The 19,684-nt window shown below is 47.4% G+C and overlaps 1 protein-coding gene across 6 annotated transcripts in view; it reads left to right on the top strand.

The window, feature by feature from the left end:
- Positions 1–2,248: 2,248 nt before the first annotated feature.
- Positions 2,249–19,684, top strand: part of KCNJ2 (potassium inwardly rectifying channel subfamily J member 2) — a 74,207-nt gene continuing 56,771 nt past the window's right edge. For 3 of the 6 annotated variants that reach the window (XR_014318759.1, XR_014318760.1, XR_014318762.1), the window contains exons 1-3: positions 2,249–2,407; positions 17,311–17,530; positions 18,884–18,978. Coding sequence is in view for 2 of the 6 variants with exons in the window: in XM_082774944.1 (XP_082631070.1) it covers positions 7,712–8,995 (1,284 nt within the window). In the remaining 4 variants the exon portion in view is untranslated. Of the gene's footprint in view, positions 2,408–4,074; positions 4,122–7,495; positions 13,003–17,310; positions 17,531–18,883; positions 18,979–19,684 lie in introns of those variants that run through there. The other 3 variants (XR_014318758.1, XM_082774944.1, XM_082774945.1) reach the window with 3 other exon arrangements.

Raw genomic sequence — 19,684 nt, 5'->3', positions numbered from 1 at the left:
CTGTGTAGTATTTGTCCCTATGACTTTCAAATCCTGTGGATGGGTGACCTTGGTCTTACTGAACATAAAAAATGTCTTTCCCTCTTGCAGATTTTTTTTTTTTCCAGTTTAATCAATCAGGAAAAACTTACCTGAGCTATAAGACTTTTATTTTTTTTCAATTAAAAATGAACAGAACCACACAAGAATAATTCATAAACAATATGATTGCCCAACATGGCAGATTGCTCAATATACAAAAGAAATGTCTTTTCTTCCCCTCTTGCCACCGTGCAAACTTTGCATATCCTGCACACGCAACACTGGGGACTTATAAAAGCAGCTGCATTTGGTCATTGTGTTTGTTGCTGTACCAGCACTGTGCTTCCTCATTCAGAATATAGGGAACTCGACAAATACTGTAAATGACAGCAGTGACAGCGGCAATTGTTCAGCAACAACCTGAGAGTGTTATTTTTTTCAAGCCTTTACTCCATGAGAAAGCATTTAGGCACAGCATTTTTATTGAGTATTTAGAGACTGCTAATGTCAGTTATAATCTCCCAAAACTGGTGAGGAGGAGGAGAGCTTCAGCGACCTGCTGGTGACTGCAGGCACTGGCATTGCTGTGGGAAGCAGGGCATCATCTTTAGAGCCTCTTGTGGGCACGGTAAGAAGCTCCCTGGCAGAGGGGACCGGGCTGTCCCCTGGGGAGAACGTCTGACTGCTGCTTCACGCCACCTTGTCCCTGAAGCCACCCAGCGCCTGCTTGCTGGGCATTGCAGCAGCTACCATTGCAGCCCTGGGTGCAGTTTAAGGTGCTCGCGCCAACTTCTAACGCCTTGTGTGGTCTGCGAGCCTTGCATTCAGCAGTCACCTTCGCTCTTATTTTTCCAGCACAGCACACAGGGCTCTCTGATGCAGTTCAGCTGTTAGCATTCAGGAACTCGGCTTTCCGCGGGCAGCAGGAGAGCGCTGCAGCAGAGGACACCTGCCTCGGAAACTAACACCCCTGCACTGTCCATCAGAGCTGGAGTTTGGCAAACTTCAGAGCATGCTTACAAGGCTGTTTTTGTTCCTGCAAGGCTCCCGGCCAGACATTTCATCCTTGTTTTCTTTGTCAGATGTCTTAGGCCACGTCCACTGTGGGGAGGACAAGCTATTAAATATCATTTTGATTTCTGCACATTTCAACAGTGGCCAGACAGCCTGCTGATCGCACTGCCACAGGTGATCTCTGAAGCGAAGAGATGGGTCCCACGTACTGCAGGCACTTTTCTTGCTTCCAGCTTTGCTCTAAAATACCTTAGTTCAGGGATCAAAGCTCTTATTTTGGAAGGGACATTAGATTTCAAAGAGAAGGATGTTAATTTAAAATAGCGGTAGTGCGGTATGCCTGACTTGTGTCTCATGCACACGAGGGTTGGATGTTTGCGATTAGATACCCTGCATTTTAGCATTTCTCTTCCCCAAAATAAAGATGGAATGTGACTACAGAAAGGAACAAAACTGTTTTCTCCCTGCTATTGTTTCTTCCTACACCGGTCCTCGGACACAAGCCCGAGACGAGAAAACTGGAGCGAGCAGGCATGCAGATCCTTCACAAGCTCCCAGTAAAGCCCTTCTCAGCACGGGGGGGAAACACCCGTGGGCAGGTGCTTGGTGGCCGTGGGCTCAACTGGTGGATGCGGGGCAGAGTGGGTGCCCTGGGGCTCGGGGAAGGCTGAGCTGGGCGCTCTGGGGCTTGGGTGTACTGGGGATGGGCACTTCGGGGATGGGTGCTCCGGGGATGGGCGCACCAGGGATGGGCGCACCAGGGATGGGCGCTCCGGGGATGGGCGCTCCGGGGATGGGTGCTCCGGGGCGTTCCGGGGTTTGGATGCCCCGGGGCTTGTGCGCTCCAGGGCTGGGCGCTCCGGGGATGGGTGCTCCGGGGATGGGCGCCCCGGGGCTTGTGCACTCCGGGGACGGGCGCTCCGGTGATGGGCGCTCGGGAGCTTCTTCGCTCCCACCTCCGCCTCCCCCCCGAGCCGCCCCCGTGCTCTCCGTGCCCCGCGGCGCCCCCCGGCGGGGCAGCCCCGCGCCCAGCCCCGCTCCGCTCCCAGCCCCGCGGCTCCCCCCGGCCGGGGCCGCTCCGCCGCTCTCCCCGCAGCCCCGCGCGGCTCGGCACGGCTCGGCTCGGCACGGCACGGCCCGGCCTCCTGCCTCCCATTGGTCCGGGATAGCGCCGAGGGCGGGGACGGCCGGGCCGCTATTAAACATCCCATGGCAGCCCGCAAAAAGGGGCAGCGGCTCATTGAGTGGCTCAGTTGCAAAGCGGTGCGGCGGCGGCCGGCGGGCACCTTGGGATTGGCTTGCTGCGTCCCCCCAGCTGCTGGATCTTACGCCCTTTTAACTCTCTAAGCACCTCTGTTAAGGCCACCGGCAGGTAAGGAGAGCCTTCTTATTGCATCTCTTGCAAACGGTCCCCCCCGAGATGCCAGCCTGCTTTCTGGGGGCAGGGGCGAGGCACCGGGAGCTGGCCAGGGGCATGCAGGGTGCCCCGAAAGTCCCGAGCCGAAGCTTTCCTTGCTTGGGGAGTTTGTTGCACGGTTCGGCATAACCCCTTGGAGGGGGAACTCCTGCGTTTGTCATGTACCAGACCCGAGCTATTCTCAGTGCCTAAAATAATTAGATAGGTATGCTGGGAACACTCGAGCATCTGCTTGCAGCATCTGTTTATGTTCATAACTTTCCATGCACCAGCTGCTCCCCCCGAGATATTTTATTCGGGGGAAGGGCTGGAAGTTTGCATGACAACTCCGTCTTGCAGGAGCAGCACTGCTCCATCCCTTCCCATTCTTCTCGCCTGTTGTTTCCTGTACGAGAGAAAGGTCAAAAGTATCAAGCTTTAGTGATCAGATGCGTGGTTTTGAAAGGAGTGTCCGAAATGTTTCAGAGGGGCGTGAAACCAACCCGTAACTTCATTCATTGCCCTTATGGAAACGGGGGATTTTCTTTATTTTCAATCATCCTGCCAGAAATAGGAAGAAAGGAAAAAAAAAAAAAAACAACATTGCAGCTGGGGAGCCGGTGAAGAGGCTGCATTGTTTCAACGTAGTTCATGACAGCTAGAGGAAAAAATACTGATAAGAAATGGCAGATTTATTTATGGGTTTGAGCGACTGCTTTGTCATCTTCCCGGGCCGGGGCTGCCGCAGGTGCGCGCTGGCTCCGGTGTCCGGTGCTGGGGCCACGCAGCCCTGTCCGGCCCGCAGGCAGCGGCACTTGTTCGGTGCTTCAGCCTTACCTTTACACTTGTTTGCTTTTCCATCCTCACAGCCGGTGCATCAAGTACACCCCCTGGTGATGACTATTTCACTTGTAGCTATTTTGTCATCAGCTAGAAATATCCCGAACCCGGCTCCTTTGCGGGATAGCAGATGCAAACGCCACTTGTGCTTTCCTTTCTCCTGTTTCTTCATACCCATTTCCTTGCATCATCTGTTCATTATATTTTATTTTATTTCATTTTTTTTCCCCCCACTGCCTGATGGCTAAGGACAGATCCTCTTGAAGGCACCTCACTGCTTCGTACCCCGTGTAAAGTGAGCCCTGCCAAGTGGAGTGGTGCTGGGCAGCGATGTCCAAGTGCTGCAGGGCTTTGGGGGAAGGTGCTCGGGGTGGCTGGACACAGAAGCGAGCGAGCAGGGACTGTGGGAACGGGCTTCACTCATGCGAGCAGCTCCTTTGTTCTGTTTACTGAGGACAGCAGGGGAAGGCGCTTCGCTAAGGTAGCGCCGGTGCTCTCTTAGCAACATGTGCCCTGCTCACGCTGCGGGGCTGCGTGGCGTCAGCCTGGGAATAACTGCTCCAAGTGCTCATTAGTGCTCCTCTCTCTCCCCCGCTCTTCTTGCACTTCACAGTTTTTGCTCGGTATTAAACCTTCTGCACAAATTCCCTTCGAGGTGTTGGTCGCGGTGCTTAGACATGTGATGTAAATGTCTCTCCTCTGGGGAAATCTTGAGGGGGATGCTTGCTAAGGGGAAAGTGGGGGTTTGGGTTTCTGGTTGTGGGATTCGCACCAATGTTGGCTCGGAAATGCTGCAGAAGCAGCACAGCCCTGCTTCCCTCTGCTCCTCCAAGCATCCCCTTGAAGCAGAGTAAGTCTGTGGCTCTCCCATCCCATCCTATCCTACCTCATCCCATCCCATCCCAGTAACGCTGCGTTGGTGCCAGTGCTGGTAATTACAAGCTGCGTTGCTCTGGTCTCCGATCCTCTTCCAGCAGGAGCAGTAGTGTCAATTAATAATAATAATAACACACCTAGTGATGATTGACTTTACAGCTCTGTGTGTATGAGCCTGATTGCAGTGTATTGAGCCCAATTACACACAGGGTTGGGTTGGTTTGCGGGTTCTGGGTTTGTCTGGTGAGGTTTGTGGGGCTGGTCCCGCGCTAGCTGAGCACCTCCAGCCTCCAACGCGTTGCTGTCGGGGTGTGTGGGGGCAGCAGGCTCATTTTGCCTTTCAGCAGCAGGTGGATTAGCAAAATAAGAAGTACCATTAAATTCTCATGCTCACTTGATTGTTCGTGGGATTTCTTTTGGGTGAACTCTGCTGAAACTTGCTGTGCAGGTCGGGGTGAACATAGACCTTGTGGGGCCCAAGCACAGTGCTGGCCGTGTTCCTTTCCCCGTATCCTCCCCACGCCGAGCACTCGCGAGGAAGAGAGGCGATTTGTGTAGCAGAAAGAAGACAGCCACCCCGCCAGCAGCGGCGGAGCATGCCAGAGCTTTGTTGTATAAACTTCAAGGAGCAGGCTGTAAACTTAGCAAAGCGTGCCCTCGGGCGCACCTCCGAGTTTTAGGATCCTCGGAGACCAGGAGGTGCAGGTCTGCTCCCGGGGCAAAGCGCCGACAGCGTGCAGCTATAAAGCTTTTCTGCAGGACACAGAAATGCTGTGCAGATGTACAGGAGGCAGAACGTGCTCAGACGGTCCAAGCGGGGATATGGCGGTGTGTGATACCTCATTCGGGTCCCAAACTTCTAAATTCAGCCAGCTCACCGCAGGAAGTTGCCGTTAGGATTTCAGTGATTTGTGGAATTCAAACAAATGTCCTGGGGTCAAGCCTTTTGTGGGGGGAGCTGCGTATTCTGACACTTGAGACTTTACAGCTTATCTTTCCCTACACCGCAAGTTTTCCTCTAAAATCCAAGAGACGATGCAGAGGGGGGGGGGGGGGAAACAGGACTTCAAAATAATCTGTTCCCTAGGTTGTGTATTTCCATCAGCCTGGAACAAAGCAGACTCTGAATGTGGAAGTTGAACGCGACTATGATTATAGGATGTGGTTTAGAAAAGTGATCAATCTGTGAACCAATGCAATGCTTTTTCAGGGAGTTCTGTGTGTGGAATGCATAAACAATTTCACTTTCCCCCTCTACTCAGGTTTCTAAAAGTATTTTTAAGATTTTGGTTTTTTTTTTTTAAATGAACATTAAAAGAATTCCTTTGTGGTTTTTGAGAAACCCCATGATTAAAAAGGTGCAAGGGAAAAAGTGACTCCCGAAATAGTATAGGCTAGATAGTCAGATTATTATAAGGGCAGTTATACCATCCCGTAAATCTACATTTCACTCAAATGGGACACTAATGAACCCATCAAAAGTTGCCAAAATGTCTTGTTTGCTGCTGAAGTCACAGATGACTAATGTCGGCAAGTAGGGGTTGGACCCATTCTTGCACAACAAACAGAAGTGAGAAAAAAGAGAAGGTAAAAGAAAACCCTGAAGACGTCCTCCAGGGAAAAACATCCTGCACGCAACTGCAAGCATGCTGTTGTTCTCTGTTTGTCACCTGCTCCTTTTCCCAACAAGTGTTTGCTGACCTAAAGCCCTCGTGATGTAGTGGAAGGATGTGGGAGGGCCCAGAAACTGTTTGAAATCCCTCAAGTTGTTGGAACACCTCGTCCGTGCTTTGGGCGCTGCTGTTGGGAAAGGAGATAGACCCTTATGGAGAGTATCATGATTTAATCTCCCACTAACGTAAACGGTGTTTAAGTCTCCTCTCCCATGACAACAGATAGCAGACGTTCCTCCTCGCTTGGTTTTGGTTTTATTTCCTCCGTGGGGTGCATGTATGGATGGAGCAGTTGCAATAATGCATCTCTCCTCCTTTGCAGCATTTCAATTACATTTCCTGATGTACGGTGCATGACTTAATGGATGACGCACTTGTTAAAAGCTAAGCCTGGGTCTAAGCCAGACCTCCCTGAAACAAGTCTGGTAGCTTCTACCCTCCGGAAGAAGGTTTTGTAGCCTCTCTGCTGAGTCTTAATTGCTGGCATCTAAGACCCAGAGGACACTCAGAACCGCTGCCCTTTGGAGCTGGAAGTGGTTGCCTCCTGCTCCCAAGGGGAAGGTGCTGGTACTCTCCACCTATGGTGTTACGAAGGCTCTCAGCCAGCCCTACTCCACCGTAGCCTTCTGCTGGTTTCATTCACAGGGGCAGATGTTGGCTGTTACCAAGTTTAGTTTGCTTCATATGGCTTAAACCTGATATAAATGTAAAAGCCATCCAGAACCCAACAAGTTGATGGCGTTACGGGTACTGATGCAGCCTTTATTCCTCTGATTTGCAGAGAGCACACAATGCCTTTTTAACTCCCACTTAATAAAAACAAACAAGCAAATGAACAAAAAAAACCCCATAAGTTCTATGCAATGTAACTTCAATACATAAAGGGGGTTTATAAGAAAGAGAGTCTGTAGTGGCAGGACAAGGGGAGATGGTTTTAAACTGCAAGAGTGCAGATTTAAATGGGATATAAGGAAGCTGTTTTTCACTAAGGGTGATGAGGCCCTGGCCCAGGCAGAAGCTGTGGGTATCCTGTCCCTGAAGGTGCCCAGGGCCAGGCTGGGGGGGCTTTGGGCAGCCTGGACTGGCTGGGAGGGTCCCTGCCAATGGCAGGAGGTGGCACTGGATGAGCTTTGAAGATCTCTTCCCCAAACCGTTTCATGCTAATTTAAAGGAAATCACTGATACTTATGCTTGCATTTCCCAACTCTATTATTTTTCTCAGCACATGTTGTCCTCCCTTTTGCACACTCCCTTGTTTGCCATAGGTAAAGCAGTCCAGGAGACAGACCTTGTACATCGTTAAAAGCTGCTTCAGTATTTTTATTTGAACAGATGGAGGCTAAAGCTAATTCTTTGTTTCAAAACAAACAGAAAGCACGGTTGTAAGCAGCAGATAGATTCTTTGCATGCTTGACTTTAAAGTGAATATTGCTTAGAGACTTCTGCGACATGATCACAGCGCTTTCACCAAGAAGAGCGGTGGCTTCTCTATAGTAACGATGTCACCTCTGTCAGTATATAACTGCATTCAGAGAACTATACATTCCAGAAAATGTTGTTAAGAATAAGGAAACTTCCTGCAGACCCAGAGGAGTCGTTTTACTTGATTCTTGCAGGCTTGATTCATTGTCCTTTTTCCCCAAGATCTAATATGACATTTCTCTTTCTCTTGCAGACCATGCCCTCTCTATGACGGTTACTTGTTAAGATAACTCTGCATGCCAGAAGACTGTCCTTGGTTGATCCAAGGGCTTTTGGGGACTCCGGCCTCTCCCCAGTTTTTCTGTGTGTGTGTGTTCCTCTAGAACTTTCAAAACTGTTTCTCCAAAGGGTTTTGCAGAAACTTAGACTGTTTTCTAAAGCAGAAGCACCTCAGTCCACAGCAGTAGTGATGGGCAGCGTGCGAACCAACCGCTACAGCATCGTGTCTTCGGAGGAGGACGGCATGAAGCTGGCAACCATGGCCGTTGCCAACGGCTTTGGGAATGGAAAAAGTAAGGTACACACCAGACAGCAATGCAGGAGCCGCTTTGTCAAAAAAGATGGCCACTGCAACGTCCAGTTTATTAACGTGGGCGAGAAGGGACAGCGATACCTGGCAGACATCTTCACCACCTGTGTGGACATCCGCTGGAGGTGGATGCTAGTTATCTTCTGCCTGACTTTCATCCTCTCCTGGCTTTTTTTTGGCTGTGTGTTTTGGTTGATCGCGCTGTTGCATGGGGATCTGGAGAATCAAGAGAATAACAAACCTTGTGTCTCTCAAGTGAGCAGCTTCACTGCAGCCTTTCTGTTCTCCATTGAGACCCAGACCACGATCGGCTATGGCTTCAGGTGCGTCACAGACGAGTGCCCCATTGCAGTTTTCATGGTGGTTTTCCAGTCTATAGTAGGCTGCATCATTGACGCCTTCATCATTGGTGCTGTCATGGCAAAGATGGCTAAGCCAAAAAAGAGAAACGAAACTCTAGTCTTCAGCCACAACGCCGTGGTGGCCATGAGAGACGGGAAACTGTGCCTGATGTGGCGTGTCGGGAACCTGAGGAAAAGCCACTTGGTGGAGGCACATGTGCGAGCACAGCTCCTCAAATCCAGGATCACGTCGGAAGGGGAGTACATCCCTTTGGATCAAATAGACATCAACGTAGGGTTTGACAGCGGGATAGACCGCATATTCCTGGTCTCCCCAATTACAATAGTACACGAAATAGATGAAGACAGTCCTTTGTATGACTTGAGCAAACAAGACATGGACAATGCTGACTTTGAAATTGTAGTAATTTTAGAGGGCATGGTGGAAGCTACTGCCATGACAACCCAGTGCCGTAGCTCATATCTGGCAAACGAAATCCTCTGGGGCCACCGCTATGAGCCTGTACTCTTTGAAGAGAAAAACTACTACAAAGTGGATTACTCGAGGTTCCACAAAACATACGAAGTGCCCAACACACCCATCTGCAGTGCCAGAGACTTAGCAGAAAAGAAATACATTCTCTCGAACGCAAACTCCTTTTGCTATGAGAACGAAGTGGCCCTCACCAGCAAAGAGGAGGAGGAGATTGACACTGGGGTGCCTGAGAGCATGAGCACAGACACCCACCCCGACATGGACCACCACAACCAAGCAGGGGTGCCTCTAGAGCCACGGCCGCTACGGCGGGAGTCGGAAATATGACTGACAAACTCTTCCTCTCTCTTTTGGTTGAAAGGAAAAATAAAAAAAATCTATCGGTCAAAGGCACGTTGACCTGAGAAGTTGGCCCAGAACAGTCTTCAGACAACGGTACTGTTGAAGAGTGGTGTGAAGGCAAGCAGACCTGAGAAACCCCGGCTGGTTTTAGGGCTGTCCTCGTAGGAGGGACAACAGAAAATGAACTCTAAACACAAAGCACTAAACATGTCTAAGTATGAACAGAAGGCACATATGTTGTAGAATAAATTATGTATATATTTTTTTACAAAACTTGAACTTGCAGGCAAGCTTTGGTTGGGTTATTATTATTTTTTTTTCAACTTTTTCCAGAATGCTTCTCTCTAGGGAACAAGAATGTTTTTAATGGCATAACAAAGGCAAGAATCTGCCTTATTATTATTATTATAATTATTTTTTAAAAAAGCTGCTGCTAACTACATGAACACAAATGGTTATTTTTGTTGCAGTGTAGTTTTTATTTTCTCTTGTGTAATTTAAAAAGAAAAAAAAAAGTCAGTGTTGAACTTTTGGGGTTGAAAAGCTCGTGATCACTACAGAGAGGCCAACGTTGCCAGGAAGTCTAAACTCCTTTTGAGGCCAGTAGTTTGATAGCTAGAATCAATTTCTCTCTTTCCAATTACAGAAGGGGCATTATGTAATATCAGGCCAATCAGTAGCCTCCAGCAAAATTAAGATTTTTGGGGGGAGAATTTAATTCTCTGACTAAAGGAAAAATGAAATATATATATATACATAGAAAAAAGTACTAAGTTAAAACTACCTAAGTGGATACCAAAGAAAATGCACAGTTTTGCACAGTGGAGTTTATTTAAGAAAAAAAAAAAAAAAAAAAAAAAAAAAAGAAACAGGCTGCTTTAAACAAACAAAAAATTCAAACCTCAGACACTTTTTTTTTTCTTTTGATTTTTTTTGTTTTTCTTTTTACGACCTTTATTTTGCACCTTATTCTAAAAGCTTAAGACTCGGATCTAAAGTGAGGTAGGGATCTACCCTGCCCCTCTTCCCTTCTATGGGGGAATAAATTCCCTTCCTTGCTGGTAAGGAGAAGCACAGCTGGGGGAAGGCAAAGGAGCAAACATCTGTCCTCCCCGGTTGCTCGCCGAGCCGGGCTGCAGCAGAAGGTCGAGTGTTAGTGCACACATTCCCAAACTGGCGCTAGACCTCAGCGCCCTGAAAACTGAGCCATCCGCCGTGCTGCAGGCGTGGGACCCCCACGTTACCAGGCAAAATCTGCCAGGGACAGGGAAGCTGGTGAGCTGTGCCAGGGCAAAGCGCTTCTGGCGCGGGTGTTTGGGCACAGATGAGCCGAGACGTATAAATCCCCAGGAAGAGGTTAGGGAGAGGGTAATGGAGAGGAAAAAAAAGGCTTTTGTAACACAGCTCTTGGGAATGGCACAGGAATGGTGGCATTTTGTGAAAATGCTTCTCTTCAGCAGGGCAAGGGTGTCAGAAAAAGTGTATTTTCCAGCTCATTTGGAGAGGGTTTATTTGGGAGGATGAGGCTGCAAGGCAAGCTCCATCTCCTGCCTCCTTTTCCCCGCAAACATCAACATCAGTGATCAGTGGATGAGAGACATGGCTGAGCTCTGAGCAGGTTTTGTGACCTCCTGCGATGCTCCAGCCCTGGCTTCTTCGCCCAGAAGGCTTTAAATTCTCTGTGCCTCTAAGATCAAGGATGCAACCAAACTGCACGTCACGCCTGCTCACTGGTGGCTCCCCCGAGGAGCAGGTGGAGAGGGGAGGCGGTGGGGACAGCAACCCTAGTCCACTCTTACAGTATTGGATCACTGTATGCCATTAAAAAACAGCTTGTTCTAGGTCTAATGTCTTCTGCAAACAGATATCTGTGAAGGCCGCTGGCCCTTTCCAGCCCTGCCTGAAAGAAATGCCTGCAATGAAATGGTGTCTGATAAGATGGTATCTGCAGTGGGTGGGTTCGAAACTGTGGAAATTTGACATTGTAAATGTAGATTTGGCTACTAGAGAGGGCAGACGATTAAGTGCAAGTACAAGGCTATTACTGGGGTGGGGGGAAGTAAATGAGAGGAAAGCTGAACGCGCAAAGCGACTCGATTGCAGTTTCTGGGTCAACAGTAGTGAAGACAACTGAGTGCTGCTAGTGCTGCTATTGTGATATACTTGTACAAGGAAAATACCTAAACCAAAGAGTATTCAGTGAAACGGAAAGCGCATGAAAATGCAAAGGGGAAGGGATGGAAATGGGACGCCGGCTGGGAGAAAGGGGACCCCTTCTCCAGGTTGGTGTGCCCCAGGTGCACAGAGCTCCCACTGGGTGATGATACTTGAGATGTTTGAGGGAGGGATAAGAGATGGGGGAAAGGGGAATGCAGGACTTCAGCTTTTTTCTTTAAAGTAAAAGGAATTCAGAGAAAATTAAAAAAATAAGAAAAAAAGAAAGATCCCCTCCCCTTAATATTTCTGGTGCAGAGGTTTGGTTTTTTTTTTTTTTTTTTTTTTTTTTTTTGTTTCGTTTTGTTTTTCAAGTCAGTTTTTCAGAAATATTTTTAAAATGTACATTTTATAAAGTTTATCAAGTATTTTCATATTTAAAGCCAAATGTAAATAGAAGTCTGTAAAGGAGGACAAGGAGAAGAAGAAACAGAAAAGGCCACAAAAAGTATAAATTCCGCTCGGCAGTCTCGGCTAGCTAGTACCTAGATGCTACCGGTTAGCATGATTTTTAGCAAATACTTGCAAGCCTTATAGGATTCCTAATGCTATGAACTTCTCTTTATTTATTTTTTACGCATGGACTTTTAATTTGAAAACATGTTCTAGTTACTGGCATTTTTAAAACTTACCAGCTTTCCGAGTGCTAGTCTTGTCGAGGGTGCGCATCGAGGTAATCCATTACACTCTCTGCCGCATTCTTTTTTTTCTTTTCTTTTTTTTTTTTTTTTAATAACCCTTTGTCTTTGCCGATGGACTCTGACATTGCAGAATTGCACTCAGCCTCTGGCTCTGGGAAGCTGCTAGAAAGAGACCTGCAATGTGCACGCCATGGTACCCTTCCCCTCGTCCATCATTTCTATATTTCCGAACATGCCTTGGTAAGCCCAGTACAGGACAGGCAGTTGTAGCACACTTGTCCAGCAGCAAATTGGGTTGGTAATTTTTTCAAATGTTATTTTTTAAGGAGTACAGAGTGACTGACGGCGTTTGGTCTGTTCCTGATGATCTGGGGCCACGCTGATTCTTAATTAGGAACCCTTTAAACTGACTGAGCTCTACCCACCGGCTCCTGCAGGCTTTGGGTGAGCCTCTTTATCAAGGATAAAGTCGGCTCACCTGGCTCGCACAGAAGGTTTATACTGTATTTTGCCTAGGGTCTGGGGGGAATATGTTATTTCTGCCCTTCCCTGAAAATACTTGAATGAGACACTTGTTGTCTGAAACATACTGCATACAGTGAAGAAAAACATTTCCGAGGCAGGTTGGGATCTCTTCTTTCCTCTGTCTCTTCCGTGCGAGCTGTCTGTTCTTAGGTAGCAAGGGTAGAACTCCTTAATTATTGGCTGTGTTTAACAATACCCTCTCCCAGACATGACAATCTTCTGTGTTGTTAGTTTAGCACTTGCTCTTCTTGGGAAAGACAAAGGGTCCAGATGTTTGATTTGTTCTCCTTAGGTCTTCTTTTTTTTTTTCATAATGGATTACAAGGTAAAACTGAGAAGTACTGTAATGTCTTTAAATTATGGCTGCTCATGACCATTGTAAAGTAGAAGGGTGCTGCGTAGTTGCCATCCCACAGCCAACGAGAAACTGATTTTGTAATGACTTTTGGCCTGCAGCTCTTGTAAGGTGAACAATCTAGGCATCTGACAGTTGTCCATTACTATTTTCCTGTTTGCAGCCTTTTTGTATCAAAGTCTTCCTAATGTACTGCACAAATTGTGGATTGTACAGATTTTTATATATTATGTCTTATTTTATTATTTCTAAATAAATAAAAAAAATTGAGAATGAACTGGTGTATGCAGCATGTATGTGAATGAAGTGGGGAGAGGGGTCAGGACGTTATTACGGAGCTGTGTTTATGCCTGTCTCTGAGCACAGCCATTGTCTGAAGCACTTTAGGAAGAGACAGGTCGTTCCCTCCCTGGACAAAAGGCAGGAGGAAAGGTGATACTATCATTATTTGCCAGATGGGAACACAAACATGATTCTCATTGGACTCTGTGGTCAGTGTAAGGCAGCTTGCACCAAAGGAAAATCTATCCCAGAGAGACTGATTGACTTTCTTAAGGTCATACCTGAAGCTGCAGAGCTCCAGATCATTAGCTACAAGTTGTCTGAAATAGAAAGCAAGCTCAAAGTCTATGTAAAACACAAGGCAGGGAGAGAGGGGAAATGAAAATGCAGAGCATAAGCAAGCGCACTTAAAGATTTGGGAAGGGATTAAAAAATCAGGCAGGAAACATCCTCAAATCCCCACGAATCCCCATGTTTCATATCTCCCTGGATCATCCCCATTTGGAAATGATGCTCTTCATCTGACCTGAAGTCCAAACACATTTACTGTAATCTTAACACATGCCTTCTTTATCTGGAGCCCTAAGCCTTTGGGGCTGGATTCTTGTGTAATGGGATGGGGAAGCATTGCTGGAAAGGGGCTGGGAGTATCCGAACGGGGACTCAGTGCCCATATTTGTCAGGCCGGGCAGCTCCTTTCCCGCTGCTGTGTGTGGCCTCCGGGGCAGACATTGAAGCTGCGCAACTGTGACTCAGCTAGAAAACGCTGATCTAACTGGAATAAAATGCACTACAAAGGCTGAGGACGGCCGTGCAACATCGCAGCGCGGTTTTGACCCCTCGGCTGAACTGTCTGACTTTTCATCAGTCTGCAAAGCCCTTTGAATACAGCTCTGAAATGAAGGCTGATGGAGCCCTGACCTTGTCCAGAAGGACTCCATTTAGAAATTCAAATTCCCATTTCAAAAACTAATGGTCTCTTGAAAAGCTTATAATGATAATTGCAGGGCTGGATGTAGGGACAGCGCCTGGCTGTCACGGCCTGGATCTGCTCGCTGTCCCTGCAGAAATCCACCCCCGCGGGAGCCGCTGGCTGCTCTGAGCCCTCGCTGCTCGGGGCACTGCTGGGTCTGCCTCTCCTGCTGCCTACACTGTTAGCACCCTCTCCTATTGCTGGCTGCTGGGGTGGTCAGGTGGAGTCAGCATAAATATAGCAGCAAAACACAGACTGCGTGTTTTGGTAGCTAGCAGGGTAAGAGCTGAACTTTCTCCCCTCCCGTACCAGCTAGATGCAGCATAGAAAGGTGCATTAGAGGCAGATGCATGAACCAACTGCTCCTTCTTTTCCCAACCTTCTTGTCAAACAAGTAGTGCTTGCTGATTCCTTCGACGTGCCAAGCTCATGCTGAAGGCTGCAGGTTTCCTATCTATAACAGGTGGGCAAAAATGCTTAAAGAAATGTCCATTCTTTCAAAAATGTTTAAGGAAAACTCATGATTTCAGGAGAGCCTGTTGCATGGGTTTGAACTCCAGGGAGGTGGAGGTTGCTGTTCCAGGAAGGTTTTGGACAAGATGTGCTCGCTGGGATTCAACACACACCCAGTAAGGATTAGCTCCTTTGTCCTGGTGTAATGCATGCACCAGCTCAGGGAAGGAGCTGTCAGTGCTGCAGGGTCTCAATGCCCTTACAGGGTCCCCAAGGCTTCTGCAGTGCTCAGGGCAGCAGCACGAGGAGTCACGCTCAGCATGCAAAGTGTAAGTCCTGGCATGAAGTGCAGTCACATGAAGAGTTTGCATTTCTTTAGCTACACCAGTGCGATCCTTCCTCACTCTCTTGCAGTGCTGACCCACGATCTGTGATTGTAAATCTGTATAAGATAGAAAAAGGGAGAAAATTTTACAAATCAACATTTTTTTTCAGACTGATTTTTGCTTCTCTCTCCATCTGCTCTTTTGTGAGCAAAATTGGGCAGTTTCCCCTGTCCTCGGGCAGTGCAGCTCTCACTGGCTTCCAGATAGGGAGGTTCTGCACCTGCAAACTTCAGTCTAAATTTAACCAAGTGGTGATCTTTAGACCTGTTTGCAGCTCAGATGTCGCAGTGGAAGTCAGAAAAAGACTGTTAATGCTGCAAACACAGAAGCCACACATCCTTGCGGGGAAGCCAAAAGCTAGCAGGAGCCCTCCAGCACTCTGTAATCCTCCAAACATCCGCAGCTGCACAGCCAGGCTCCGATCACCCCTCAGTGTCACGGCAGTGGCATTTTGCTGAAATTAGAGGATGAGCAAAACCAACCGAATGGTTGTGGGGTCACTTGGCGGAGTTTGAGATTTAAATACACAGGCTGAAGGTGAGGGAGCAGGAGCAGGTTTTGGTGAACTCCCTCGTGGTCCTTTTATATTCAGCTGAGCACCCACACGGGAATGATGGCCACCGAGAGGTGGGAAGCGATGGCCGGATGCCACCACTGACAGCAGTCCTGTAATTTTTCTATTAGGGGAAAGGGAAGGAATGCCATACCGGGTGCACACGCTGCCAGGGGAACACCAGTGGCATTGCACGACCTATTCATATTGCCTCCAGGCACATTAACACGGGCTGCCACGCCGCACAAAGACCCGCAGCGTTTTGCTCCGTGCTCTTGGCAGCTCTCCAGATGGAGCTGAAATCCATGGCTAAATCCTTCCATTTATCCTGTGCGTTGGGTAGAGCTTGTTTTGTAAAGAGTTTACCTCATTTTGTAACCTTCACGGCTACCTGAAGCCGGGAACATCGTTCCCTCTATTTCACCTTACCCTAACACACCGCCTTCGCTTTGTCCTCTCCTGGGAATGCTGCAATGTTTCCGCGGGTTTGCCAGTGTCTGGGGACAGGACAGACAAGTGCAAGCTGGGAAAATTATGGAAAGTTCAAGAACATAAAAATGAAAGATGGGTCTTGCAAATATTCTTCTTCTCCTTCTCCTTCCAAAGTCTACTCTAAAGTCATCTTTAATCCAGTACCACTACTTACAGCATTACCAAGGGTGCAAATACAGGTTGTTATATGTAAGTCAGTGCTTTTTATACATGTAGGTTACGGTGGGCAGGACAAGAAGGGGCCAGAAACACCTCTTTCAGCAATAGATGCATTTTATATTATTCTTTTTAAAAATTACTGCTCTTGCCTCTTCCTTCCTTTCTGACTTGGATTTCAACCATACATTATGGAAACAGATATATATATATATATTTTAAATGGCATCCACTTTGAGACTCCTACAAATGACATACATTAAAATGTGTAATAGCTGCTAAATCACCTGGGCTGGGAAGCTGAGCAAAAGGGAGTCACTGACTATGGAATAAGTCTCCTGTCCTGGCTGGATACCCACCTATTTGCAGCTCCCAGATGATGCAGATTTCAGGGTAAATTGGGAACTGAGGCCAAAAGCAGGTATGAGGTCTCATTCACCTGGGCTTGGCCTTGCTGTGGTTGATCCTCACCACCAGGCAGTTCAGGTGAGGAGCTCCAGGAAAGCCCTGCTCCCTCCTGACACGTGAAGCACGTTGTCTCCTCGAGGAGGCAAGGGAAAAAGTATCGCTGTGCATAACTTCTATTTGATATGCAAATTAACTCATTAATTATATTGCATTGTGTGGCTATGCCCATATTTAAACCTGGGATGGAGTTCATGGGAGCAGGGAAATGACTGCTGCTGGCTCCAGCCTGCAAACCCTGACTGTAGTGGAAAATAAAGAACAAACTAAACCAGGGTGCTTTGACTTTGCTGCCTGAGAAATTCCTTGGCTTTCAAAAAAATCTGATTGCTGATGGTGCTTGAGACTAATAATCTCCAAGATACTACTGCCACCCAAATCGTTATCAGAGCTTAAATTAATTGGTATATAATAGGCTGAAAACAGGAAAGGGTGCATTTCTATAGTTAAATAGCACAGGATCTTTATGAACAGGGATGAATTTTACCCTGGGGCAGAGAGATTACCCAGGGAAATAATACTGCTTTAGTTCTATTTTTGAAACCTTTTGAGGTTCTTGAATGGTGCAGTGGCTGTTAGCTCCCAGGAAGGATGAGCTTCTGCCTTTAGCCAGAACATTTCCATCCTTATCTCTGTATTTGTGTGAGCATTTTGCATGCTAACCCATTCACACATACAGAATTCAAGACAGATCAGCAAATCATTTTTTCCCTCCTTTTTCCCATGTTAATACTTGCAATGACTGCATGTTGCTGGAAAGGTAGCAGTAGATCAAAAGTTGGTATTTTCTCTGTTTACACCCTAGGCTAGAGAGCTTGGGCTGTCTGCAGTCGACTCGGGATAGCTCTGTGATCTGCAGATGGAAAAGGAGTGAATTTCTTTCTTCCTTCTGCAAGGGCGTTTGGCAAGAGGTGTCCACCCTCTAATAAGAAGCCCAGCAGCTAACTGAAGAAAGGGAAGCTTTAAAGGAAAATAAAGCGAACAAAGCTATGGAGCAGCTCAAATGCTCACCCCACATTTCAAAGGTAATTGAGTGTAAGTGAGAGAGCAAGTGCAAAAATGTTGTCTGTTCATTCTTGTAAGCTCGGCAGCTCCACCCAAAGGACGCCTATCTGCAGGGTTTTGGGGTGATGGTAACAGAAACCTCTGAAGAAAGGCAAGCCATTCATTAAATGGCACTGAGTCAGCTGCATCTTGCATCACAGAATCCCTGCTGGTGGAGACAGGTGCTCTTGCAGATCACAACATCCTTGGCCTCCCTCCTCCCCCTTGGTACCTGGCCAGCCCAAAGATTCGATCCCGTGGGTACGGTTGTCCCATGAGCAGCAGCAGGAGCAGAGGCTGCAGGTGTCTGACCATCCATGCTCGCCTCCACATGCTCCAGAGCAGGGCTGCAGTTGCTCCTGCCTTTAGAGAAGCCAAGGGCATTAAAAGCAATTAAAAGCCCTGACTTAGTCTAATTAGAACCAACACTGGAGCTGCATTGGAGACATTATCTCAAATTTTCCAAAGCCCTCTCCCAGCAGGCTTGGGAGTTTATTTCCGCCCTTCGCTTTCTTTTCCCCTTCTTTTTCTCCCTCCTTTCACCCTGGGAGAAGTGTCTCCCAGCGACACCCCTCAGCAGGCTTTGATCTCAAGGATGCACAGGTTGTGCGTTTACATTTAGAGTTGCAACATTTCCACGTAGCTGGCATGTCTCAGTATTTTCCATATTTATAGCTCTTTAACTCCTACAATGAGAGCCTTCTGCAGTTCTTTATCTGTGGTGCCTAATGAGGAGGGGTTGCCAGAATCACCGTGCCCATCCCTCGGTGTATTATCTGACAGTTTTTCTATTGAATTAACTCAAGGTATGCATTGACTAAACATCTTCAGAACTGTTGGACAAACAGACTATGTAATATTCATAAATTAATGCAAATCGGCTTCAAATATGTCAGACTCACTCCCCTAGGAATCCCTGGACCTCAGCATGTTGTGACAGTTCTTGTTTAAGCAAATCTGGATCTTTCAGTGCAAATAATGAGAGTGCTTTCATCCTAAGCGGTATTACCAGTGAGACTAATGTGCCATTCTCCTTCTTAAAAGTGTAGTCTCATCAGATATAAATTAAACCACTGGGAGAGCAGGAAAAGAAAATGTGAGTAGCATTTGCATGCATTGTCCCTCCTTTTCATCTGCTGCAAGAGCCGCATTGTGGCGCCTTTTTAATGACAATGCTGCTATTAGAGTAAATGATTAAATAGTCGCAATCTTTCACTTTCTGGGTTTTCAGACTTGTAGATTTTGTTCCACATGTAAATTATTTGCATGCATTTGAGATATAATTGGTTATGTATTTCTTGAAAGCCTCATGCCACACACTTCCCGTCTTGCAGGTCTTCTTCCATGGATAGTTCCATGTCCCTGGAAAGATTCAGAAGATGGTTGGTGCTGATGGCTGTCCAGAGGGAGCTTCTCAACATGCTTTCAGGTACCTTTATGTGCTCTAAAGGCTCATGAAGCTTCACTGAGACTCGGCTTTCTATCCATGGGAGCAAATTAACCTTGGGAGCTTCTGCAGCCACTAGTGGCTGGGGTCTGCCTTCAATCCAGTGCTGCCGACCTCCAACCTGCCCTGCTTGGGCACAAGTCGTGTTGTGCTGCCAGCAGGCAGATGTTTGCTATTCCCGGCAGGGCTGTGAGAGTCCCTCATGTGATGGTTATTTACCACACTGTATTATTTGTGCTGAAACATGTAAGCGTTACCACTCAGATATATTGCTGCCCCTAACACATCTTCCTAACGAAACGCGTTCAGCCCGTTCCAACATGGTAGATTTGGTTTCAGATAGGAGATGTCCACATTCTTTCCTTGAAGTTCGTCTCCTCCACATATCAAAAATGTTAACAAATAGGCATAATATATGCCCTGGGGAGCAGAGAAAGCTGCTTTTCTTTTTCTTGGCTGGCTTAATCCACTCTGGAATTATGTGACTTTTCATCTCTGCAGTTGGAGGAAAAGGCTAACTTGCAGTGTAAAAGTAGCATGATAAATTGTGGAAAAATAACTTGCTGGCTTTCCTAAGAAACTCCAGCTCCTCCTCTCACTGTACTCCTTCCAGCGCCCCAGAATTCATTGCATCAGTGCATGTTATGGCACCTTTGGGATGCGTTACTCATAAGAATGGAGCTACTGG

This window comes from Aythya marila (genome assembly GCF_965140915.1).
Source record: "Aythya marila genome assembly, chromosome: 18".
NCBI classification, from domain to species: Eukaryota; Metazoa; Chordata; class Aves; order Anseriformes; family Anatidae; genus Aythya; species Aythya marila.
The sequence above is the reverse complement of the archived record's forward strand: the minus strand, read 5'-3'. Positions and strand labels throughout refer to the sequence as shown.